This window comes from Tauraco erythrolophus, chromosome 18, assembly GCF_009769465.1.
Source record: "Tauraco erythrolophus isolate bTauEry1 chromosome 18, bTauEry1.pri, whole genome shotgun sequence".
NCBI classification, from domain to species: Eukaryota; Metazoa; Chordata; class Aves; order Musophagiformes; family Musophagidae; genus Tauraco; species Tauraco erythrolophus.
Genome location: NC_141482.1, coordinates 15546689 through 15572545, shown reverse-complemented (window position 1 = coordinate 15572545; position 25857 = coordinate 15546689). Strand labels below are relative to the sequence as shown.

The 25857-nt window shown below is 53.7% G+C and overlaps 1 protein-coding gene across 1 annotated transcript; it reads left to right on the top strand.

The window, feature by feature from the left end:
• The first annotated feature begins 3034 nt into the window (after window positions 1-3034).
• EEF1A2 (eukaryotic translation elongation factor 1 alpha 2) lies at window positions 3035-16332 on the top strand. The gene is made up of 7 exons (XM_086622824.1): window positions 3035-3178; window positions 7175-7354; window positions 8429-8725; window positions 13131-13281; window positions 14718-14974; window positions 15061-15295; window positions 16205-16332. The coding sequence occupies exons 1-7, from the start codon at window positions 3035-3037 to the stop codon at window positions 16330-16332; spliced, it is 1392 nt and encodes a 463-aa protein (XP_086478950.1).
• Window positions 16333-25857: the final 9525 nt, after the last annotated feature.

Sequence of the window (25857 nt, the reverse complement as noted above, 5' to 3'; positions counted from 1 at the left end):
CAGTCCCTCTAAATGCTGTCTTCCAAGTGTCTTCCTCTTGGAAGTTCCTTTTTATTTTTTTTTCTGGCTCTCAGCACATCTTATGTTGTGCAAGGAATGCTGCGTAAAAATAAAAGATATCTTTCCTATTGTATTTCTAAGAAAATACTAATGAACTATAACATTCAGCAAAAAATAATGTCTCCTTTTAAACATTAATGAGAGGTTAGTAACTTTTTAATCTACGTGTTGTGTAAGTTTTTAACCCTTAGACTACGAAGGTAAGAATACCTTCATAAGAGCACCTAAGAGAACCTGATTTAGCTGTTAAATTCACTGGAAGATGGTCTGAGCCATAAAATTGGTCACAGCTTAGTTCAGAATTAGCTTCCTTCTGACCTATATTTGGCTCTGGGACACAGAAGATTTTGCATTAGCCTTGTAGTTGCACAGCTGACACAGGTATAAATATTCTGACCGCTCCATGATATATTTTTAATGCAAAGAAGGTTTCATAGTACTACCAAAGGACATTACTTATGGTTTCCTTGTCCTCTTAGGACTCGAACCCCATCTCCTGTTAAATGACATGATGTCAATAAACCACAGATTCTTGAGCAACCAACATACGTGTTGCAGGTGCAGAAATCTGTTTTGCTCTATCTGTCCCTTGCTTTGCTGCTCGCTCCCGGGCTAATGCATTTCCACCGAGGCAGGAATGTGGGTCAGTGCCTGCAGGGCTGTGCCCAGGGAGACGTTTGCCCTGCATCTGCCGTGCAGGGACCCCTCTCCTCCCACACGAGCAGAAAACCAGCCCTTCTGCACCACTGGCCCCACTGGGGTCAGAGCAAGGACTGTGGTACTGGGTGGCCCTGGGTACCCCTCCAAATCCATCCCTGTCCCTTCACCCTCAGGCTGTCATAGGGGGTCCAAGCCCCCCTTGGTCTCCTGTCTACACCACCCCCTCTGGACCAGGATTTCCATAATTTCCCCTCTCTCCCAAAAAGCCCTTCCTTCCATCTCCTATCTTGCCATCTTCCTCCCATCCCTCTGTCTCCAGCCTCTCCTTCTTCCCCATCCCTCCATTTCCCTCTCATGCCTTCATCTTCCATCCCTACATCTCTCCCATTTCTCTGTCTTTTACCCTTCTGCCTTCCTCCCATCCCTCCGTCTTCCATCCTGCTGTCTCCCTCGAACCTGTCTTCCATCCTTCCATCTTCCCATCCCTCCATCTTCCACCTCTCCCCCTCTCCCCCACCTCTCCATTTCTCCCATCCCTCTGTTTTTTTCCCATCCCTCCATTTTCCTCCCGTCCCTTTATCTCCCATCCTTCCTATCCCTCCATCTTCCACCCCTCCATTTCTCCCATCCCTCCACCTTCCCTCCCTCCCAGCCCTGTCCTCCGTCTCCCCCGCCCCCCCCCCCCCGCCTCGCCCTGCTCCCTCCCTCCCTCCCTCCTCCTCCTCCTCCTCCCCCCGGCGCGCCTCCTCCTCCTCCCCCGCCCGGTACCGCATTGCCGTAGTGCGGGGGGGTCGCTGCATTGCGCTGCCGCCGTCAATAGGTGGGCCCCTCCCGGGGAGATAAAGCCGCCGGAGCCCAAGCTGGCAGCCTCTGCCGCCCCGACCGCCGCTCCGGTAAGAGCTCCGGGACCCCCCCGGGCCGCGCCGCACCGGGATGGGGCCGCTCCGCAGCGGGGCGGGGGGGGGAGGATGCGGGCTTTGGGAGGTGGGGGGGGGTCCTGCCCTAGGGGCTGCGGGGGTTCAGTGCGCTCTCCCCCCATGTGCTGTGTGTCCCTGGGGTGGGGGGTACCCCCGGGGAGGGAGGGAGAGGATGAGGTTGGGCCATTCCTTCATCCCGCAGGTGCCTCTTTCCGCAGGTGGGAAATAACCCGCTCCCTGCCGCCCAGCCTTTAGCTCCTTGGAGGGGGGGTTCGAATAAAAATAAAGTCACCCCCCGGTTCCCAAAGCAGCCCCGCATCTCCCGTCCCGGGTGCTGGGGGTGCGCACCGGGGAGAGGGACCCGCGCCCGGGGACCGGAGCCCAGCGGAGCTGCGGAACGGCCACGGCCGGGCTGGGGGTGTTCAAGGGCGGGGGGGGGGGGGACACAGGGCAGCCGGGGGAGGCTTTTTTGGGGGGGGGGGGTGTTATTGCCCGCATGACTGCATCGCTGTTAGAGCAGCAAACTCCTCCTGACCTCCTTGACTTCTACGGGCAGATTGGTAAAATTGGATTTTATTAGACGTCATATTAAAGCTCCTGATCGTGCTGGGTTGGTGCAGCAGCCGCAGAACCATGGTAACGCCGGGAGATGCCAGAACAGCTCCCCGGATAGATCCATCTGCTTTTTTAGCCTCCTCCCTCCGTTCCACCCAGATTCATGGCACCAAAATATAAGGAACCCCCTCCCCACTGCGGGCTCAGCCCGCGCCGTGAGCTGTGGGCAGCCCCGCTCCGGGGAGCTGGCGAGGGCTATTTTTGTCCGTCCCATTTTGCGGACACCATGTTGTCACCCGAACCGCGCGCAGCTCGCGAGCGGGGACGGGCACCCACGGCTCCTCCCAGGGCACCCACGCCATGGAGGAGATGCCCTCGGGTTTGGAAAGACCGAGAAGGCACCAGTAGCAGTCCTGAGCTGGAGAAAGGTTTTCCAGGGAGGAAGGGCACCTTCGAGGCACGGATGACGTAGCCTTGGGAACTGGGGGTCTCCAGGAGGGTGGTGGAGGGCAAGATGCCATAAAACGTGGCATCTCACTGAGACTTGGAGGCTGGACGTGGTGGCCAGAAATAGCCCGGCTGGTCTCCTCCGGGGGTGGGCTGGCTCTGTCCCAGCGCAGGCAGAGCTGCCAGACGAGGCCGGACACCCCCGGCCGGGATGGGGCGCGTGGTCCGGCGGGAAGGTGGGGCGAGGGGAGGAGAGCCATCCCCGGTGGGCTGGGAGGGTGCTGTCACGGGGGCTCTTTTGATGCACCTGCCTCTTCCCCCCGCAGCCTCCCCAAAAACGCAGCTGCGTTCCCACAGCCCTCCCCGCCGCCGCCAGCCCCGCGTAGCCCACCAGCATGGGGAAGGAGAAGACGCATATCAACATCGTCGTCATTGGTCATGTGGACTCTGGGAAATCCACCACCACCGGACACCTCATCTACAAATGCGGGGGCATTGACAAAAGGACCATTGAGAAATTTGAGAAGGAGGCTGCCGAGGTGAGGAGACCGTCCCCCCGGTGTGCCCCCCCGCCCCACACTCCCACCCACAGGGATGCTCCGCACTGATGTCCCACAAGCGTCCCACGGGCAATACTCCCCTTTTCCTGGCGCTGCCCTTCTCGTACCTTCTCTTTCTCCCTTTGTTCCCATCTGTTTTTTTTTCCCCTCTGTATCCCTGGGTCTTCCCGACTTCTCTGGCCTTGGGAAAATAGGCCATTTGGGCGCTCACCACCCTCTTCTCCGGAGCTGGGGGACTCCCCGCCGCAGGCTGTTAATGAGAGCAGGGGCATGGCAAGGTCTGCGAGATGGGGTTGGGGTTCTGGAAAACCGTAGTGTTTCAGGGCATGAAATTCCCTCTAAGTATAGTGCACGAGGAGGAAAACCTGATAATCCCTCACTGCCTGGTGCAGGACTCCCTGAATTTCACTCCGAAGCATCTATTTCCAGTGCTGCCGAGAACGAGGTGCAGCATCAGCTGGACCACTCATTTGATCCAGTTTGTTAAAACGCCCGTTCTTGGTTTTTCTCAAGCAAATGGTCTGGTATGTAGCTTGCTTGGTAGCCTTTAATACAGAAAAGCTGGCGTGAAGCATTTAAGTTAAATTTCTTTTGTTTCATTCTTACAATGGTGACATTTCTAGCAGTGTCATAGTGCTGTCACACATGGCAAAGCACCACCCAATACCTATAATGTGGCAAAGATGGAGGTTAAAGAGGAAGAAATAGTCTTGGGGAGAAAAATGTGGACTAGAAGCTCTCAGAAATTAATGAGGGTAAATTCTAGAGAGGTGGGTGAGCCAGGAAAAGCCTGGCTGGGTTATTGACAGGGCAGAGCTGGTCTCTCAGAAGATGGCTTGTCATCATCGTTCCAGGAATCTTTAATGCAGATATCCCTCAATGATTTTTTTTTTTTTTTTCTGGACAAGATCCCACATTTCAATGTGGGAAAAAAAAAAAAAAAAAAGGTTTACAGAGCTGCCACTCTCGATTAGACATTTTGCTGTCCATCTGTCTGTCTCTGAATTTGCTCATAGCATCTGAGCTAAACCCCCCACCTTCCTGCCTTGCCATCAGCCCTTTTTTTCCAGCCCTTTTTTCCAATCCTTCAGCAAAGAGCTTCTTCCTTCGTACAAAATGGTCCCTCTCCCCTGCCGGGTTGAAAACGAGCACTGATATCCCTCCGTTTATCCCCCCCACCTCTACCTGGGGGTCGGAGATGGCGAGATGAGGTGATGGCAGATGTGATTGCAGCTCTTTTAATTGCACAGACACTTTTCCCGGACTTGCCGGAATACGCGGGGACTGGGAGCTGCTATTAATAGCCTATTGACTGAGCTTACAGACTCCATTTTCTGATGCAGGGCTGGGGAAGGGTTTGCTTCCATTAGGTGGCATTCGCAGGAAATGGAGGCCTGCGCACCCAAAAGCCAACAAAAAAACCCCAGAGTCTGATTTTTTTTTTTCTTTTTATTTAAGAGAAAAGAGAAAGGATTTTTTTTTTTTTTTTCTTCTCGACTCAGGGGCAGAGGTAACGGTAGCTCCCAAAGAAGAGTTGTTCTGTTTAAAAAGAAAGAAATAAATCAGTATTTTGGTCTCCAAATAGAAAGCTGTCCCTCCGCTGGGGTTCGATCAAGGAAAATCGGGCTGTTTCTGGCACTGAACAGGGAAGGTATTGTGCAAAGCTAGATAATACCCTGTTTTTTTTCCGACGACGGCTCTGGGTAACTGAATATACCCCGTGAAAAGAGGGAAACTGTTTGCTAAATAAAGGATCTCATTTGATTTCAAGTTACGTATGATGCCGAGTTCTGGGGGGGTTCCACACGAAGTGACTGGCTGGTTGTGTGCGCGGCTGCGGGGGCCGGCGATGAGGGAGAGCCAGGGGTCTGCTCCGTGCCTCAGTTTCCCCATGCAGAAGTGAAAGAATAGGCTGCTAATGGGTGAAAGGCTGTGGGATGTGCTGATGGAGCCCCTGCCGGAGAAGGATCCGTTATTAATGCATTGCATAAAACGCACCGTTCCTCGTGTCTCTCTGCTGTGTCCCCCTCTAATGACCCCCTCCCTTTTCTCCTGGCAAGAGAGGGGGTTGATGTGCACGCTGCAAGGGCAAACCTCCCAGCTCCTGCTCAGCCCCCTCACTAAGCCTGGAGGATGCTTAGGAGCAGAGATTTAATTCTGGATTTTTCCACAGCCCCTCCCCAACTGCCCTTCCTGCAGGCATGAGAGCTCACTGGTGCCCAGCGGGAAGGGGGCATCACCTTCTTGACCCAATGTCATAGAATCATATGGGGTTTGGGTTGGAAGGAACCTCAAAGACCGTCCAGTTCCAACCCCCCTGCCATGGGCAGGGACACCCTCCACTACACCAGGTTGCCCAAAGCCCCATCCAACCTGGCCTTGAACACTTCCAGGGATGGGGCAGCCACAGCTTCTCTGGGCAACCTGTGCCAGTGCCTCAGCACCCTCAGTGTAAGAAATTTCTTCCTTATATCTAATCTAAAGCTCCCCTCTTTCAGTTTAAATCCATTGCCCCTTGTCCTATCGCTACACGCCCTGGTAAAAAGCCCCTCTCCAGCTTTCTTGTCCCCTTCTCGGAGGGGGAAGCTTGCCCCAGCTTTAGGATTTTGCCCATAATCCTCCAGACCAAGCTGCAAAGTCATCGCAGCGCTCAGCTGTTACGTAAAGGGACCAGCACCGCTAATTCCTGGCGCTGGCCGGGCATGGGGCGGGAGCGGGGGAGCCGGGGGCAGAGCAGCCCCCGGGCACGGCGCGGGCTGGACGGGTTCGGATGCGATACCGCGTTAGGATCGTCACCGAAGCGTCCGCTGCCTGCAGTCGGGAGGCGCGTCCCTCTGGACCCGTGATTTATAATTGCCTGTAATGAAGTCATGCGTTGATGCTCCAGAAGAAACCGCGGTTGGAGAGAACACTGGGATGGCTGGATGGGAGCATGGTGTCGCAGCCCTGCGGTAGGATCCCGTTAAATCATCCGCAAATGACCTAAATTCCATGTTCCATCTTAAAAAAACCCTCATAGCTGAGGCCAAGAGCTGTTGATCGATGCCCATTAACCCTTTGTTTTGGCTGGGCTCCCCGGACTGCCCTGGCACGCAGTGTGGCCAGCAAGGGGTGAGCTTGTGCTGCCCCATCTCCACCTTGGCAGGATCCCAGCTCCGAGTGGGAGCATCAGCTCCGCGCTCTCCCTGATGCCATCATGTCAAAGGAGACTGACCCAAAGGAGAAAGCAGTTCAGGAGTGACACTGGTTTTACCAAGGAATGTGCTTTAGTGCAGGACAGAGAAGTTCACTGTGGCTGATCTCACCCGGCGTGATTTTGTGCATTACAATGTTGGCTGAGATTTTGGCCATTTGGCAACAACAGTTGGTCTGGCTGCAGCTCACAGCAGCTTTCCGAGTGAATTCGCACACTCTGTGGCAAAAATCAATCACATTTCTATTCTGCTCGTAGCAACCATCTCGCATTTCATTTTCTTTTAACCCATTCCCCTCCTACACCCCTGTCAGTTATGGGCTCACTCATGCAGCGATGCCCCTTCCCACTAACCAGCTGTCTCACAGCGTCAGTTAATGGGTTAAAACATCACGATAAGAAGCTTTCCACCATTCCTGTATAGTTCTGTAGCACCAATGGTTTCCCAGCAGCAGTGAAGGACCATGGCGTTTCATGGAGGAGACCTCATGGGTCACTGGCTCCAGCTCCTCCCCATCCAGTCCCACTCACAAATTCACTTCACAGCTCTTCTTCCAGCCTCTCCTCCATCCTGTTGAGGAATGCGTTGAGAGCAATATCTCCTTTCACCTGTATTTGTTAGCAAATAGATCATTGCCATTGGATTTAGGGAATTTTACCTTCAATGTTTGCAACGGGACCCTCTGCCTATGTGAGCTTGGGATGTGCACTGGAGGGTGGGTTGCTGGCACTGGTGCCATAGGCTTGGGTTTCTCACCAGCTCTCGCCTTTGTGTTGGCCAGATGGGGAAGGGGTCCTTCAAATACGCCTGGGTGCTGGACAAGCTGAAGGCCGAGCGTGAGCGTGGCATCACCATTGACATCTCGCTGTGGAAGTTCGAGACCACCAAGTACTACATCACCATCATTGACGCACCTGGCCACAGGGACTTCATCAAGAACATGATCACCGGGACCTCCCAGGTGAGAAATTGTGGCCAGGGGTTGGGGGACTGCTGGAGGTGAGAGGCTGAGGCTTGTTGACAAGCCCATGGTCATGTAGGTGCTGCTGGAGTCCTTCTGGAGGTAGCTGAGAAAGCAGACATGAAGGAGTGTTGAGCAGGGTCCACACAAGAGGCTAGGTAGCACCAGGGGACCCAGCATGCCATAGTCCTGCACCTCCCTGGGTGTGTGGGAGAAAGGATCTCCTTGGGCACAAAGAGGTGGTTTCTCTACCTCGTTTCCCCTGCTTGGAGGAGGTGGGAATGAATATGGCCTCCCTGGGAGGTGAGATGCTGTGAGCTACAGGTCTTTGTATGACGATATCTCCTCAGTATCTCTCAGCCAACTGAAGTATACAAGAAACTTCCAGCAATCCCTTGGATTTTATTGGCTAAAGGAGACTCCATGGATCTTTTATGCTTCCTTCTTCTTGAAACATCTGTTTTTATCCCATAAACCCCATCATATTGCCAAACTCAGCGGTCTACCTTTCCAGGGTAGGGTGCTTTCCCCTCATCGCACTGCAGGACATTCCCGCATCTCCCTGTGGTTGATGGGTGCTGGATAAGCCTCACTGCATGCCCAGCGAGATTCAAATTGCAATGCCAGTTGGGATGGGCATGGCTTTCTGTCAAACCCAGGCAGCTTCTGCTGTGGACTCTGGGTTCAGAAGTAACCTGGGGAGCACAGTTTTTGTGCCTGGAGTCTCACCTGTCACCCAGGCAGATTATTTGCAAGACTTCAGTAGGGTTTTAGGTGAGTCCTTGTCTGTGCTTCCCTGGATGATCAAGATCAGGTCCTGGTTAGAATCATGCAACCTGGAGGGACTCGCCCTGGTTTCTGACCCATGTTGCAAAACCATGCCCAGTTGGCAAGTCCGAAATAACACAGTGAGGTCAGTTTTGGGGCAGATCAGCAGGGTTATGGGTAGCAGCTGGTGGGGGGTCTGTCCAAACCATGAGTAGTGTTCATCTGGAACTTACTCAAAGTTCTCAGGGCTGTCACCAGGAGCAGTACTCTGGGGACAGAAGCAATTCATGAGCCCTCTCCTCCCAGGCTGATTGCGCTGTCCTGATCGTTGCTGCCGGCGTCGGTGAATTTGAAGCCGGCATCTCCAAGAACGGGCAGACTCGTGAGCACGCCCTGCTGGCTTACACCCTGGGGGTGAAGCAGCTCATCGTGGGCATCAACAAGATGGATTCCACAGAGCCCCCCTACAGCGAGAAACGCTACGATGAGATCGTCAAGGAGGTCAGCGCCTACATCAAGAAGATCGGCTACAACCCAGCCACAGTTCCCTTCGTGCCCATCTCGGGCTGGCATGGAGACAACATGCTGGAGCCCTCTCCCAATGTAAGTGTGCATTGTGTCAGACATCTCCCCCACCCTGACTGTCCTGATCCAGGCTGAAGCTGACCTCCGTGCTCTGAGAACCGCGGGCGCATTCCATGCTCCCGTTGTGCGTAATGGCCCGTGATGCCAACGTGGTTGTGTTTGTCACGTAGCTCCGATCGCACCGAGCCAGGATGAATGAACACACTGTTCATGGGCACGCTGGTTGCCGTACCGTGGCCAGACACCCCAGAGGCTGAGCATGAGCATCTTCAGGAGATGATCTGTATGGCTCTGCTTCTGGGATGCGATTTGAAGGTTTTGCATCATCAGAGCCGTGGTGACGTTAGAGTCATCCACAGTAATTGTCACTCTCAGCAGGAAGATCGTGTCTGTTTTCAGGGCATTGCTTTCTCAGGGAAATAACACGATCTGGTCACAGGCTTGGAATGGCTCCCACGGCGCAGCCGGGCGCCCGCGTGTCGACCATCGGGTACCCTGTCCCATCAGTGCTGTGTGCCACTGTGGTGGCTGCACCTCCGATTCCGGATCTCCCTTCTGGAGGTGACTTTTTCGTGAGGAGGTACCAGGTTTCCCATGCCAAAACCATGGTTTCCTAGAGCATCCCTGTGGGGCTGCTCCTTGTCCAGTTGGTTTTTACAAGGCCTCTCCCTCTGTGCAGCGGTGATGGGGATGGTGGGCATTCAAAGGCAGGGTACTCTGGGTGGGCCCTTGGCATTATTTCATATGATACCAGGGGAGAAAGAAGAGCCTGAAGAAGGATGGGAGCTTCTTGGCAGACAAGCTGCCAATAACAGTTGTTTATTCTGACACTGTGTTTTAGGGAAAAAGCTACTCCAACTTTATTCTTCTCAAGAGATGATGGGCTGGAAAGTTTGGCCAGAGGCAGGTCCTTGCTTTCTTGCTGGCTGACCTTAAGCAAGTTGCTCAGAGTAGAAGTCCCCAGCAATCTCTTGTGAAACCAATGGGAAATTTGATGCTTAAGAGGGTTTTAGGACTTCACCTGTAGGTTACGGGTCAGAGCTCTATGATGAGAGGAGCAACGTATGAGTACAGCAGCAACTGAGGAGGTCAGGGCTCCCGAGCCTGAGCTAGAGCAGTGCTGCAACGTGAGCTCACACCGTCATGAAACGCAGCTCACAGCCTTGCACGGGAAAGGCAGCTCGCTTGGGGCTGCCTGGGAAGGAAGGAATTTTTGGGGTGCTTGGGAGATTCCTGTTCCCTGCGGAGCAGAGCTGGGATAAAGGTCAGCTGCGGCCATGCCAAACCCAACCGCATAGCTCCTGGGTGCCTCGAATCAGACAGGCTCCAAATGTCAGCAGCTGCTGAGCTGGGAAGATGATCCCGAACAATTCTCCTATTAATAGGCTGCGGAGGGCAGGCACGGAGCAGGATGGGGCTCGCTGGCCTCCTTCCTCCAGACGGGTCGCAGAGCATGTTCTCAACGTGATGCGCTGCCCGAGAGAAGGCAGGGGCCAAAATAACTCACCACTCTGCTGTAAGGAGGCAGCTGGCTCCAAGGTGGGTTTCCAGGAGCTGCCTGAGCTGGGGAATTGGGAAGAAAGTCTGGCCAGAGGTCTGGATCAGCATGAGCTTTGCTAGAGAGGGTGCAGAGTCCTCCCCATGCTGTGGTCCCCAGGACATTCCCATCCTGCCTGTGCCAGGACACTGGCTTGGGACAGGCTCCTCCTCCCCATATTGCACCACATCCAGGAAAGCTGGAGCAGAAGCTGGTGTAGATATCGCTCCTCTCATTCCCCACCTAAAAAAGCTGGGATGTTTTTCACTCGCAGTGTCTGGCAAGGTTTCGCTGAAGCACAAGGCAGTCAAGTGACTGTCCGTCTGTCGGGGGACTTACCAGAAAGTGGGGATTAGAGCCACAATGTCCCTGCAGCTCCTGTCCCCTCTGGACGAGGGGAGGTGTGGTGGTACATCAAGCTGGAGCCAGCTCTGCTGGGACACTCCAGCCCCTGGCCCCGTTGTGCAGCAGCCCGAGGCCAACTGCAAAAAAAAATGATGCCTGGGCTGTGCGTGCATCAAAGTTTGACATTTGAGATATTTTTGGCAAACGGGGCTTTACGTGAAGCCAGCTTCATGCTGCTGCAGCTGACGGAACTGGGCCACTCGTGGTGGACTGGGAGACACTCACCCCATGGGGTGCTGCAACGCAAACGCAGGGTTTGGGTTTGTGGGGTGCAGGGGAGTGTGGTGGCCTGGGGCATGTCGGGGTGTGTGGGGTGGGTGTGTTGGGATCCCCATGGGCTGGGTAAAATCGGAGGCGACTGCTCTGTAAGATGCACTTGGGGTGCAAAAAAGTTGGGGCTCAGCTGTTGCTTATGGGGCTTGAGCCTGCGGTTTAGCCTGTCTGGCTGCAGGGTTTGGTCAGGTCCTGATTTTGCCATAGGAGCGGTGGAACAGGAATTGCTCTTTGCGAAGCAGATTTGGGGAATATGTAAGAGAGGTTTTCCTCGGGTGGCCCTGGGAGGCAGCACAAACCAGGCTTTGCAGATGCTCCTCATCCTGCCGAGGTTTCTCAAAGTGAATTTGCTCCCGGAATCATAGGATCGTAGAATGGTTTGGGTTGGAAGGGACCTCAAAGATCATCTAGTTCCAACCCCCCTGCCATGGGCAGGGACACCTTCCACTACACCAGGTTGCCCAAAGCCTCATCCAACCTGGCCTTGAACACTTCCAGGGATGGGGCACCCACAGCTTCTCTGGGCAACCTGTCCCAGTGCCTCACCACCCTCATTGTAAAAAATTTCTTCCTTAGATCTAATCAAAATCTCCCCTCTTTCAGTTTAAAGCCAGGTGTCTTTATCTGATTTTTGGGGTGTTAGAGGTTTTCTGGATAAAGAATCGGAAGGAAAAAAGGCAGCTGGCACAGCCGGGCATCGCGCGGCGGAGGTTGCCGGTTCTCCACATCCCCAGGCTGCGCAGGGGCAGAGGGGGCCGCGGGCACGCGGGTACCCGTCACCCTCGAGAGCAGAGTCCGTGGGCAGGCGGCTGCTGGCGCAGCTGCTCGCATGGCACCTGCCCAGCGCTTCGGGCCGGCGGCAGCAGGCGGGAGGAAGGGCTGAGTCATCCCGTGCATCACGTGCGGCTCCATCACCGCCTGGATGGATCCATGGTCCAGCCGAGCAGTTAGCCGGGCGCTGGGGCCGGCTGCGTGGCAATAGGTGCAGTGCCCTGGGAAGGATCCCTCTGCAAATGTGTCCCCAGGCTCCTCCTGCCACTGTCACCGAGGAGGGCAAGCGGTGTCGGATGTGACCCCACGAGGGTCTGCAGGCTGAATTTCCCAGAGGGACCTGGCTCTTCCCTTCACTCCTTCCCAAAAGCTGTGCAGACTGCCGGATGGGATGGGATGGGATGGGAAACCAGCCTTGGCATAGCTGTGTCCTCCAGGGATGGCTGTGAAGCTGGGGACACTCTGGGGGTCCCATTTCACCCCTAGCCCAGCCCCATCCCAACATTGGCGTTGATGCCCAAGGGAAAAGCCGCATCCCTAACGTGTGCAATGGAGCTGGGACACACGGGCAGCGGTTTACATCAGAGAGGGAAAACATTATCCAAACCTCTCCATGCAGCGGAAGGGGGAATGACTCTGCAGACTCTGATCCCTGTTCATTGTATCAGGGTCATTTCAGAGCCAGGACTGGATTTTTCTTGACGGCAAACCCTACAGCTTCCAGATGTGCAGCATCACCCCAAGAAATTACTGCCGTTCCCTGCATCAGAGCACAGCCTCTGCTGAGCACGTTTCCCTGCCTCTCTGCCTCTTTTCTGGCCAATTTTAGTTTCAAGGGTCCAATTTAGGGCAGGAGCAGAGAGAATCTGCGAAAAACGATCCTGCCCCTTGGCAGCCCTAGTGCAAGTGCTGGGTTTCCAGCATCTTCCTAAGCCAGATTTTAAAAACCAAACACTGGAGGGGTGATACCAGGAGCGAGCAGGGAGAAGCACCTGTCTGGGGCTCACCTGGAAGAAACTCAGTTCCCAGGAGTGAAGTTTGGGTCCTTTGTAGCTGGAACTCATCTGGAGACCCTGTGGTCCCTGTGCTGGAGGCATCATTGGTGGAGGGCAGGATCCAGGTGGCTGGAGCAGCACCCATGGGTTGGTGTTGGAAATGGGGGCTGTGCGTTTGCTGGTTTGAACCACTTCCATCCTTTTTCTCCTGTTAATGGATATTTTGCATGTTTCTCGGAGGGAGTGGGGAGATTGAGCAAGGAGGTGCAGATAAGCCTGTGGGACTGGTGAAGTGGAAAGAGCTCCCCAGCCCCCAGGTGAAGCCAGGACATGGCTGGGCTGACTCCATGAAGGTTGTCCTGGTGGGACATCTCTCTGGGATCTCCTCTGGATGCTGAGGACGGACACGCTCAGTGCAATGTTGTTGCTGCTCTGTTTCCAGATGCCTTGGTTCAAAGGCTGGAAGGTGGAGCGCAAGGAAGGCAACGCCAGTGGGGTGTCCCTCTTGGAGGCCTTGGACACCATCCTGCCCCCGACCCGTCCCACAGACAAACCCCTGCGCCTGCCCCTCCAGGATGTCTACAAGATTGGAGGTGAGCAAAAGCCTTGCTGCTGTCCCTCTTCCCTCTGCTTTAACCAGAGTCTTCATTCCATGAGAATCTGGGAATGATCTTTCCAGGTATTGGGAAAAGGGGCTGGACTCCTCAAACTTGATATAAAGTTGGGGAAAAGGGTGTTAGCTCCAGGGCGAAGTCCCCATTTGAGATTGGGCTGTCCGGGTGGGAGGTTGACATGCCCAAAGGTGCTCAGGGACCGGAAAAGAGCGGCAGGTTTGTGGGCTCTCCCCAGGGAACACACGATGCCAAAACGCCTGCGGATTTGGATGTTGCAGAGGTCACGGCTGGCAGGGCGGGTTGGAGGCAGCAAGAACGTGCTGGGGCCCAGAGGAGGGACAAGGTCGATGGAGAGGGCCACCAGTGAGGCCGGTGTGCGGCGGCTTGGCCGCGGTCTGCCCGTGCTTCCCAAATGCTGGTGTCCATCACTGGCACCTCCGTCTGCCGAGCTGGACCGCGGCACCAGCCATGTAGGGAACGTGTTGGCCGGCGCGTCTTCGTTCCCCTCCGGAGCGGTGATGGGGACACTTTTCTGAGCTATAAATACCCCGTGAGCTCTCTGAGCTGCTGGCAGCAGCGGGCAGCCCTGCTGACTCCCCGGCTGCCAGATCAGGCAGGCACGGCCATTTCCAGCCCTTTTCCACACTTTTCCAAGGACACGTGTGCTGCAGAAACCAGGCAGGGATGGATCCTGGGTTTCAGCAGGCTTTTTAGTGCAGTCTTTTGTTTGCAACGGAGATGAAGGGTGGTGAGCAGGTCTGTGTCCTGGCTCAGCTGGGGCAAAGAGATATGGCTTTGCCATGAGGCAGGTCCTTAGGGAGCAGAGACACCGTGGGAGGTAGCAGGGTGGATGTGGAGGAGCGGATGGGTCCAGCCAACCTCTTCAACCTCTTTTCAAGGTTGTTTCTCTTAATCAACTCATCTGAGTTGGTGAGTTGATGACTCTCATCTGAGTCCGAAGGTTAGTTTTCCCAAAGTTTCCTGATGACACAGGCTGTAAAAGGTCGTCTTCATGTAATTAACCAGCCTCGTTCCCTGGCACAGCCGGGCCTGGTCCCATGCTGATGGTGTGGCCATCAAGGATGTGGAATGTTGGTGTTGCACGTATGCTGTGATATGCCCAGTCCTCCATGCAGGAGATGCCACAGCTGCTACAAAGGAAGAGCTTTCAGGGCCTTCTGATCATGGTATTACTCCTTTTTCACAAAACATTGGGTAGAAAGGACAGACTCATGGTATTTTCGAAGACCCTAATGTTGATCTTGCAGCTAAAAACTGGGGTTTTTTTGGCAAGAAGCAAACGTGGTCTTTGGTGAAAGCCACTGGAGATATCTTGCATTTGCTGCAGCCAGGCTCTGGCCCAGGGATATGCCAAGTGGGTTACATTTTGCTCTGCTATGTCCTTGTCTCCGCAGGGATCGGCACGGTCCCCGTGGGCCGGGTGGAGACAGGCATCCTGCGGCCCGGCATGGTGGTCACCTTTGCACCCGTGAACATCACCACTGAGGTGAAGTCCGTGGAGATGCACCACGAGGCCCTGAGCGAGGCTCTGCCTGGGGACAATGTTGGCTTCAACGTGAAGAACGTCTCCGTCAAGGACATCCGCCGCGGGAACGTCTGCGGGGACAGCAAGTCAGACCCGCCGCAGGAGGCAGCGCAGTTCACATCTCAGGTCAGCAGAGTGGATGGTGCCACCATGAGTGGTTTGCCACTGTCCTCCAGCTCCCAACCTTGCCCTGACACTCCTCTGTCTCCCAGGTGATCATCCTGAACCACCCTGGCCAGATCAGCGCCGGCTACTCGCCCGTCATCGACTGCCACACCGCACACATCGCCTGCAAGTTCGCTGAGCTGAAGGAGAAGATCGACCGGCGCTCCGGCAAGAAGCTGGAGGACAACCCCAAGTCCCTGAAATCGGGCGATGCGGCCATCGTGGAGATGATCCCTGGCAAGCCGATGTGTGTGGAGAGCTTCTCCCAGTACCCACCCCTTGGTAAGGGAACGGCTCTTTTGAGGTCTCCTGCAGAGGAGCATGAAGTCTCTACGATTGTAGAGCTCACACCAGCCATGCTGAATGTCTCCCAGTATCCCCCACCAGTTAGACTGGAGAGGGAGCTGAGCATGTTTTGTTACTCCCCTATGTGCTGGGGGTGCAAAATCTGATGCATGAACTTTGTTAGGGCTGATGGAGTGGGAGGGGCTTTCTGCTGAGCTGGGTTTCCAAAGGCAGGGCTGGATCTTCCCTTTAGGAGCCACTGGGTCTTTCCTTCAAGGTTCCTAAACCCTGATAGTTTCTGAATGCAGAAATATTTTTCAGCTTCCCCTCTGGAGACGTTCAAGGCCAGGTTGGACGAGGCCCTGAGCAACCTGATCTAGTTGGAGATGTCCCTGTTCCGTGCAGGGGGTTTGGACTAGATGACCTTTGAAGGTCCCTTCCAGCCCTAACCATTCTATGATTCTATGATTCTATGATCTCTGCCCTGAACCACAACTGGTCAGGAGAAAAAAGAGGGAAGTCTGCTCATCAGAGGACACCTTTTAATGCAGGGAAGTGCCATGCTTTCCTTGGATGATGTTGCACATCTGGAAGCTTTAGCAATGCTGGGAGCTTGCAGAGCAGATGGGATTCACGTTTAATAAATAGGCATTTATACAGAGAGGAGCATCAGGGCTAGGTCAGCCGTCAGAGCAAGGGCTCATGGCTCAGGGCTCGTTCCTGCAGGAACCTGGGCTGATGGCTCAGGGCTCGTTCCTGCAGGAACCTGCTCCCAGGACAGGCGTGACGCGTTGCACCACGAGTGGTGGGTGCAGATCCCACCATCACCCACCCAGAAGAGCTCAGCCTTAGGGAGGGCAAGGCGGTCGCGTTTCGCTCACGTCCCCCCGTCTCTCCACCCCCCAGGCCGCTTCGCTGTCCGTGACATGCGGCAGACCGTGGCCGTGGGCGTCATCAAGAACGTGGAGAAGAAGAGTGGTGGGGCCGGTAAAGTCACCAAGTCTGCCCAGAAGGCCCAGAAGGCTGGCAAATGAATCGTGGGCTCCCCGTGCATCGCGCAGAAACCATCCCTGACACCAGGACGCTGCCACCGTCTCCCCCGGGCGCATGTGTGCACATCAGCTTGTAAGAGTTTATATGTCAACGACTGGATGCTCACCATTAAGGTCCAGTGGAAATTCTTTAAAAGGAAAAGCATGTTCCAGCGTTTGTGAGGCTTCATGTTAATTTTACCAATAAAACTGGTACAACATCCACAGTGGAAAAAAAAAAAAATCCAAACAAACAAACAAAAAAGAAACAACAAAAAAGACCCCAACCCAAACCAACCAAGCCCAAAGGTGTGAAGCTCTGTGTGTGCGTCTGTCATTGAGAGGGGCTGGTTTTGGTGGGTTTCGTGTGGTCCCACTTAGAGCAGATGGTGGGGACAGGCACAGACAGGGCTGGGATGGAAGTCTGGAGGAAGGAGGAGAGCTCAGCACCCATATTCAGGGCTTCACGCAGCGCCCAGCCCTTCCCCAGCTCTCGCCCCTCGACCGAGTGTCTGGGCTGATTCTCCCAGCCTAAAGCAGGGGCTGCTGTCACGGCAGTCCAGGTTTTGATATGCTCCTTAACCTGCTCAACCTTCTACTATCAATTATCACGGCCTTCATTATCATTTTTTTCCATGGAAAATAAGCTGAAGTTAACCCCCTAAAGTTATGCCATTTAAAGAGAGAAAATAGCGTACCCCGTGCCTCCTGGAAGGGCTAGCAGCATCGCAGTTATTCTTTATAATACCCCATCATTTGAGGAGAAGTGGCCAAGGCTGCCTTCTCTCTACACCTTTCTTTGCCTTACGCATGGTGGATCCTCCAGCTCTTTCCAAACTACATGACAGGAATGTTTCTCCCCAACTAAGCCACGTGCTGGAGCCCAGATGTGACTCAGGACTCCCAAGAAACCCCAAAACTCACGGTCTTTACCCAGGATGGTGTCTTGGCTCGCGTTGCAAACTTGCAGCCCGGGACAAGGTCTGCAGCTCTCCCCGCTCCACCCTGTGCCAGCTGTCCCAATCCAAAGGGTTGTGCTTGCTGAGTGGTTAGGGTTGACCAAAACACAACAGCCAGGGGCTCTGAGGGGGAAAAGGTGGGAGCACCGAGCGTGGGGAGGAGCGGGAGGTGGTATGGAGGGCAGGGAGGTGGAGGGAGGAGATGTGAGGGTGCTGCTCCTACCCTGCTACAGTGCTCCGGGGACACTCCCAAGGGACGTTTCCTCCTCGAAGGTGGGGTTAGCAGCATGCTGGAGCATCCTGAGGTTCTCTGTGCTCCTGATTCAGCTTTTAGTAGAAGCCACAGTGCCGGGAGCGCGTGCCATGCACGGGCTCTGTGAAGGACAGCATCATGCGACGTCCTTCCCAGGAGAGCTCCAGAGGCACAAGTATCATTCCTGTTTGTGTTGCAGGAGCTCTTAATGATCTTAATTAACATCTGACGCTCTGCAGTGCTAAGTGCCCCCAAGCAGAGCCTCAAGGAGAGAGCCCTGCATGAAGCCACCACCGCCTGCTCCTCCGACACCGTCCCCATCCCCTGACCCGCTCCGGCAGCAGACGGACACGTTCTGCCTCCCTGAGCCACCTTCCCCAAAACTCTGAGCACAGGCCACCGAGGCTCCTCACCCCTCTTCACACCCCCGGCAGCCACCAGCTTCCTCCATCGAGACTGATTTGATGCCCAAGGTCTTTGCAGCACTTGGGCTCTAGGAAGTGCCGTGTCCTTGGCATGCCTCAAATTGGAAGGGGATCTGGGGATCCCTCCAGGCGCAGCACGACCGTGGGAGAAGGCTGTTTTCCCACTGATGGTTTAATCTCATTTTCCAGCTCCTCCTGCATTTCCCAGCTCCTGAGGCATGTTGTCCTTGAGCCAGCACAGCAGATTTGTGCCCTTTCCTGGGTATTTCCAAGCCAGGCAGGAGAACATCATCATGTGCGTGATTTTTTCCTTCATCCTCAAAAGCAGCAGGAACAGGGACTCCTGCGGGAACATCCTTCCCATGCTGTGCAGGAACTCCAGCTCTGCGGTCCCCAACGGGAGCCCATCCCTGGCACAGCAGGAGTGGGGACATCCTTGGGGTCAGGTGAGGGACAGAGAGGAGCAGGCACAGAGTCTGCCCCTGGTCTGCTAGAGCTATTTGAAAAGCAAAAGCAAGTTTGACAAAAGCACAGCCACGTTTCCATAGAAATATGCCAGGGGAGCTGTGAACGATGCTCTGGGAGCGATGCACAAGCGGTGCGGTAATTAACGGTGTAGCTGCAGAGAAGAAAAACATAAACCCCAGAGGATTTAACTCCAACTTGCTCACGGCTCACAGCAGGTCTGGGGTTTCAGCCCAGTTTCAGGGCGGTTGGTACCTCAGGTAATCTGCAGGATCAGGAGGAAGAGACAAGCCCTGAAGTGAGGTGTCTGCAGCTGCGGCATCCCCTGGTTTGGGAGGTTTGGGTCAGGCTCTGCAGAGAGCCAGAATAAACAGAAATGTTCTAATTTAGACCCACTTCAACGCATGAGGTTCAAAAAAAAACCCAATTAAGTATGTCAAATTTCTGGGGATCTCAAACCAAAATCAAATGAAGCCATGCCCTGCCTCTACCCAAACCTTGGGTTGGAAGACTCGTTGCAGATCTGGGTTTGGGACCGGATCAATGACCTGCCATGTGCAAATCGTTGTAGGACCCTGCAGGGCTCGGAAGCACTCTGGGAACAATGCTCTGTTTGGGGTAGGTGACCCATTTTGGGTTTCTACCAAAATTCTAAGCAATCCAGCGTCACCCTGAACTGGGCCACAGATGGCTTTTGGCAAACCCTGAAGAGAACTCGAGTTGACTCCAGAGCCACCAACACCAGGGGAAGGCACGTGGGTGTTGTGCAACCCGTGGCAGGTGGTATACAGGGCTGTGCTGACGAGATGCATTTTAAAACACTGACTTCTCCTCCTCACCATGGCCAGGTGTGCTGGGACCTCACAACCGAGAACTCAGAGGTGTTTTTCCCAGCAACTTTTTTTTTTTTTGGAAGCATTTTCCATCGCTGTCTTCCTCTCGGGCGCCGCGGTGGATGGTTCCTCTCCGCAGCAGTCTCAGCGATGCCATCTGGTGGAAACAAGGGCAAAGTCCTTCTGGAGCAGCTACCAAGGAGAGGAAATCCCGTCCCGCATCCCACCTCTGCAAAGCCTGGCCCTGGCAGGCAGCATGTCCATAGCGAAGCGAAGTGCAGCTGCAAAGTGCTTATTGTTGTTTCTTTGGAGACCAGAGTTTGCAAATGTGATTGTATTACCTGAAATTTAAAGCTCGTGGGGGGAAAATTACTAAAGGTTGCAGGAAAGTCAAAGAGCATCAGAGCTGGCTTTCTCTTCAACAACTGGTCAGCTCCTCAAGAGTGTGTTTGAGGAACCAATGGACCTAGAAGAAGAGGGAAGGAGAGGGAGGTGCAAGGGGATGGATGTGGACAAGCATCCAGTTTCCAAAACGGACATCATCTCCAAGACACACGCACATTCCGTGCACAGCACTACACCGATGCTTCGTTGGGGTTTCCTGATGGAGAAGGGAAGACCCCATGAATGGGACCATCCTCCAATATGTGAGCAGACATCTCTGCCAGGCCCCAGCCTGCAGCTGGCCGCACTGATGGCACCCACTGGAGAAGGAGGAATGAGTAACTTCTCCTTTCCCACCTCCACCCCACAGGCCTCGTGTCTGGCTGTGCACTGTTAATAATTTAAAGTAAGTTTCCTTAATCCACCGGAGCCGATTGGCCAACTCAGCAGGCACTTTGGGCTGCTCTGAAAAATTTATAAGGCTTTTGCAAGACTGCAAGTGGAATCCACGCTGCAGATGCTGAGCTGGGTGAATTCGAGCTGCCCGCTGCCCTTCCGCACTCAGAGGCGAGTTAAAGCACCAGCCACAACCCCCCGTCTGCCTGGGCACGTCCTGGCAGAGACCTGGCACAGGCAGCACGTCACCAGGCACGGTGCCAGCCTCCGGCACGCTGGTGCGGAGCATCACGTGGTGGTTTGGACTCATGAGAGAGCCTCTCCGGTTAAGGCAGCTACTTTCCCATTGCTCCCTTCATCTGTCACCAGTTTCCCAGTACGTTTTGCTGACCCTGAACCCCACGTGGGCAGTGAGGTCCTGCCTGTCTCATGTTGACTCAAAAGTCATAATGACATCTGGGGCATTTTGGTAGTGTTTGAAAATGTACCCTGCTATGGAGGAAAACCAAGCAGGCATCTCCTGACCTTCCATCATGTCCCTGCTACCTTGGAATCAGATGCCACCAACTGCCAGGGAGGCCAAGGTGCACATCCAGCACCACCAGGGCACATCACTCCAATGGGTCCTGCCATCGCCTGCTGGCGATGGAGTTGCTGAACCATCTACGGCAGAGGAGGATCGATGCAGATGCAGCATGAAGTCCATGACTTCGTGACCTTGGAAAGTGAGTCCATCCCTGACCAACGCCTTTGCCGGGGGGCTGCGCCCCAGCAGCAGCCACCTGCCTTCTCCTCGATGGTTCCACAGCACGTTGTGCCTTGCAAAGCCACGCTGGTAGTGGGCGGCTCTCCATCCAGCATAGACACAAACCACCTCCACTCTGCTCCCCAGCACATATTACCAGGCTCAGCCCCTTCCCAGAGGAGATCTGCACGGTGCTGACACCCAGGTCTGAGCAGACAGGGTTGGGGCAAGCGGCTGGCCCCACAGGGCTATGGAAAGCCACAGGCAGGAGCTCTGTTCTCCCTGGGCTTTTCATCCTTAGGACCAGCTTTCTGCACAGTTGTGCTGGTAGCACAAAACCCGCCGGGTAAACCTCCTTGGGAGACAGATGCTGGGCCAAATCAGAAGGCGGAAAAAAGGCTGATCAGGCCGGAGGAAACCCTCCCACACCTGGGTGGGTCTCGTCTCTCCATCCCTGCTTCTATCATTCCCCCTTCGCAAAGCGCATCACCTGCCCTTGGCCAAATCCTGCCCCAGAGAGGTACCAATTCAGGGAGAAGGGTAGCAAGGGCCACCCTCCCAGCATTTTTTAACAAGTAGTGGACCAAACCTGGGAGGTTTTAACTCATTTCCTTTAACCATCTCCCTCTGCATCCACACTTTTGGCGTAAGCGCCAGGGCAGCGCGAAGCAGCAGCTCTGGGCAGGACAATGCGCCAGGTCCCATCCTCCTCTTGGCCTGTGCCTTCACCCTCTTGCAAAGATATTGCTGATCTGAAGGAGAAACCTGAGCTGTAACACAGCCCAGGGCCAAGCTCCCAGCCAGCCCCTCCTGCCTCGGGTGTTTTACACGGAGATACTGCAGCATCTTCAAATAATTCATTTCAGCTGTGTTCACGTGTGCCAGGCTGCCTGCAAATTTAGGCTGGCCTGGTTTTGCCTAGTCTAAACGCTTTCTAATCACCCCTCGTCTGGCATTCTTTTTGTGCCTCATATCTGCTAAATGCTTTTCGCCATCCCGGCCAGCCGCAGCACTGCGGAGCGATGAGTCGGGAAGCAGCCAGCCTTTGGGATGGGGCTGCAGGACAAGGGGAGAGGGGAGGATGAGCCCCAGATATCACCCCTGTGGGGAGCTGATGGGGGTGACAGCAGTTGCTTAGCGAAGGCTGCAGGTTTCTCAGCCTGTTTTGGCACTGAGTGGGGGCTCAGGGGGGTCTGTTGCCTGTGCCAGCCCCTGCTCACGCATCAGGACAATGGGAAGATCCTCCCCGATGTGCATCATCCCCAAGGGCACAGCATGGACTTCTCCTCCAGCGCCCATCTGAAGGACTGTGGTGATGACGGAGGGCAGCTGTGATTGATGGAGCTGCACCAGCATCTTGGATGCTCGGAGCAGTTCCCGTCAGAGCGGTTCCCAAGAGGGAAGCATGCAGCACCAGGTCAATACACTTTGGTGCCTCAGGACATTTCTGGCCATAGATCCCTATGGGAAATGTGTGGGAGAGGGAGGGGTGGCTAAGGCTGACCGCATATCCAGGTGGAGGTGAAGTCCCTCTCAGGGTGGCCTGGGCAGCTGAGCCACTGCCAGCTTGCTGTCAGGCTACAAACACAGCTTATTTTTCATCCCCCCCTCCCCTGCTCTGCCCGCTGTCTGCACACACAGGCGAGTGCAGAGATGCTGAATGAGAGGTTTTGCGGGCACAGCCAGAGTGTCCGGATGCCCGGAGGACAGGAACATCCTTTGGACCACTGCACGAAAGACAAAGTTACAAGAACAAAACAGGAGTTGCATGAAAATAAGGCTGGATGAGAGGAAACGTCATCTGGCAGACACAGCATCAGCTTCACCCAGGGTGGGGGAGGCTGCCCGTCCGGCTCCGTCCTGCCTCATCCAACACTCGGGCACTGGAGTGTTTAGCAGAGGCTCTGCCACTCCGGTGCTTCCCACGTGGGATCCAAAAGGAGCTCACAAAGCAGCAGTTTCACAAGCAGCAGAACCAAGGGGTCCAGTTTTCCATGGATTTGTGTTTTGAAAAGCCATGGGTAGGTTCTCTGATGTCTGATACAATTGTGTACGTGCATCAGCACCTCCCTCAGCAGGGAGATTTCAGGATTTCTGTCCTCTCTGATCACACATTTTCACTTGTAGCAATCTGAAATGTCCCCCTTAAGATAAAAACCACCCATAAGCTCTGTCATTCTTAAAGGAGGGAAGCGAGAGGCAGATGCACATACATCAGCTTTCCTGAGGACCTCAGGTCAAAGATAAATAAATCATAAACCCTTGTCCCTTCGTGTTCTCTTGATTTCCCAGGCGTCCAGGCTGAAAGACTGGCTGAGGCAGGCCTGCAGCAAAAGCTCACAGTACAGAAAAACTGTGCATTTAGTTACTTCAAGAGTTTTTCTTTGCCTATGACATCATACACTGTGACAGAGGCAGGAACATCGAGGCAGCCAGGTCTGCCTGGCATTTTCCCAACAGAATACCTGCATTTTTCAATCTGAAACATGGATCAAAAGCAAGCCTCTTCATTAAAACCAACAACAAATCCTCCCTCTAACATTTTTGAAAAGAGAAAAAATACATTAAAAAACCTAGAAAGAAGATTTTTTAAATCTCTTTCAATAGTGAAGGGTTACAATAATTAGCTTTAAAGCTTTTCAGTATTTTAGTGATTGGGTTTGGTTGTCTTGCTTGCCAAACCTGGAGATTTTGACATTTCAGCAAGAAAAAAAAAGCCCAAAAACTAGAAAAAAAGGAAAAAAGTTTTTCCTTCATACAGGTTTGGAGCTGTTACATCTTAAAGTCACAGGGGCCAGAGCTCCCCTTGCTACCCCCTCCCAACAAGCACATTGCACCCTATTTCCCTGTTCTTCACTAAGGGCTGACCCCTATCACTGGGGCAAGGTGGACTCATTGCTTCTGAAGACTCACTATGATCCAGCACCTCTCCACAAGTGCTAGAACACCCCAACATGGAAGAAGACAAAAAATAATAATAAAAAAATTCTATCTATCCTCAACAGCTCCTGCCCTGTTCTCCAAACCCCTTTTACCCCCACAGCAGCCCACCCAGGTGTGGTGGATCTCAGCTCTGGAAGGTTCCTCCCCTCTTAACCCAGGACACCTGGGACCATTTGAAACCTATTTATTTCAGTTGGTTTCTCCCACTGCTCCTCCTAAAGCAGACCAAAGCCCAGCAATTGTGTGTGCTCCTGCACTGCTCATCTCTTAGATAAGATGTGCTGGAGTTGTTTGCTGTTTCAAGATGGATTTTTCCTTTCTGATGACAATCTCTAGTCCCTAAATGTTCATGCAGCTTTTAATTCAGCTTTGAAGCTGGTGGGAGGCAGGTGCTTGGATGGGAACAAAGCACCTGATGAGGAGCTTTATGGGACTGGGTCCTAGCAAGGATGCAGTTATGGTCCTAGGAGGTGTTTTACTGGAAGCTGAGTCAGTCCTGAGATCTGGCAAGACTGGAGGAGCTCCCATGAAAAACCAGGTTAGTTTTATTTGCTATAAAGCTGTGTATTGTAAAGGATGAAATACTGCTTTGGAGAAACTGGAAGGGGGTTGCTGATGGGCAGTCTTCCAAGCTATATCTGAGGGTTTATCCCCAAGGAGCTTGTGGTGGCCATAGGGTTGAGGAGAGGAGGTGCTGGAGCAGCCTGTCTTGGGGAACAAGGTCTAAGAGCACAGAGGTGACAGCAATTTGAGTTGTGGCTTTGGTCCTCCCAGGTACAGGAGGAGGCAGAAAAACCAAGGAGGTCAGGAGGAGGAATGTGAGTGCTGGGAGATGTGAGAGCACTAAATTTACAGAGTCTGGGAAAAGGAAGGCTCAGGGGCAACGTGGTCACAGCCTAAAAATAGCTTCAAGGTAACAATATAAATGAAGAAAGGGAATTGTGTGTGGTCTCAAAGGAGGGGAGGGCAAGAGCCAGAGCTGGAGGCTGACGAGGGAAGCATGTAGAAATGGGGAAGGGGACCTGGTTGGTGAGGAGTTTGCCTGGGGAAGCTGGGCAGAAGGAGGGTGGTCACCAGGTGCCAGGAGAAATGAGGTGGGTGCTGGTCCCTGTGTGACCAAGGGGCTTATTTTCAGCTTTGTGGATGCTCTGAATGTAACTCAGATTAACTGAACAGAATTCGCCCTAACTGTGCTTCTCCTTCCATGGGCCCAGTCGAGTGGCTGTTCCTTCCAGTATCTGGTTTTCTTTACGGTTAAGCCTACAAAGCAGCAATGAGTATTTAGACCTCAGCAATTTGAATCGCTCTTAGAAAGGAGAAATATAAACTTTCCAGCTGAGAAAGGAGAGTGTGCATCTCCCTCCTGGGTTAATTCAGTGCAACTTGGGGACATTTCTGTTCATGCACTTGGGTGCTTCCAGTCACAGCTGAGCCAATCTCACATGGTGCTGTTAGTCTTGGGTTTTGCTGGAGCAGCCTTTGATAAGGTAGGTGCTGTCTAAGAACAGGACAGGAAGATGCATGGTGGTGCAGAAATTTTGCATCCAGTAAATATGTAATAAAAAAAATAAGTAGCTCTGTCAGCACTAGGAGGAAGGAGATGTGACTCTTTAACAGTGTGTTGGTTGCAAATTCTGATTGAAGAGTTTTATTGGCCGGGGGGATGTTCTCCTCAGGGGCAACTTCTCTGGTGTCTAATAAAGATGAGTTCACACTTCAGGATCCCCTTTGGAGTGGGAAGGAAGGAGGCATTAAGGAGCCTCTGCCTCTTCTAGGCTTCTTGTTTTCATGAAAATGGACATAAATTTATTTAGCCTTGCTGCTGTCAGATTTGATTGAAACTGATATATTGTCATTTTAGACTTGTTAAAAAAAAAATACAAAAATAATCAGTGGTAATACTATGTTTGAAAGTGAGTACCAAGAAAGGCCTTTGCCCAGTGCCCCATTTCAAACCCTCTTGCTCTCAGGATGGTCCTTCCACTCCTGTGTCTTCATCTCTGCTCTTGTTTGCTGTAGCCCCAAGGACTGGAGCAATGGTCCACTCTGATGGCAGCAGGAGGCTGCAGATCCTGCATTGCCCACAGCAGAAGGCTCAGGCCAAGTCATGAGTAGCTCCAGAAAA

What these genes read in the sequence shown, in the direction of transcription:
- EEF1A2 (XM_086622824.1), top strand. Translation starts at nt 3,035, where the DNA reads ATGGGGAAGGAGAAGACGCATATCAACATCGTCGTCATTGGTCATGTG. An exon ending in TGATCACCGGGACCTCCCAG is followed by an intron (nt 7,355 to 8,428) that starts GTGAGAAATTGT and finishes CTCTCCTCCCAG; the next exon opens with GCTGATTGCGCTGTCCTGAT. An exon ending in GGATGTCTACAAGATTGGAG is followed by an intron (nt 13,282 to 14,717) that starts GTGAGCAAAAGC and finishes TTGTCTCCGCAG; the next exon opens with GGATCGGCACGGTCCCCGTG.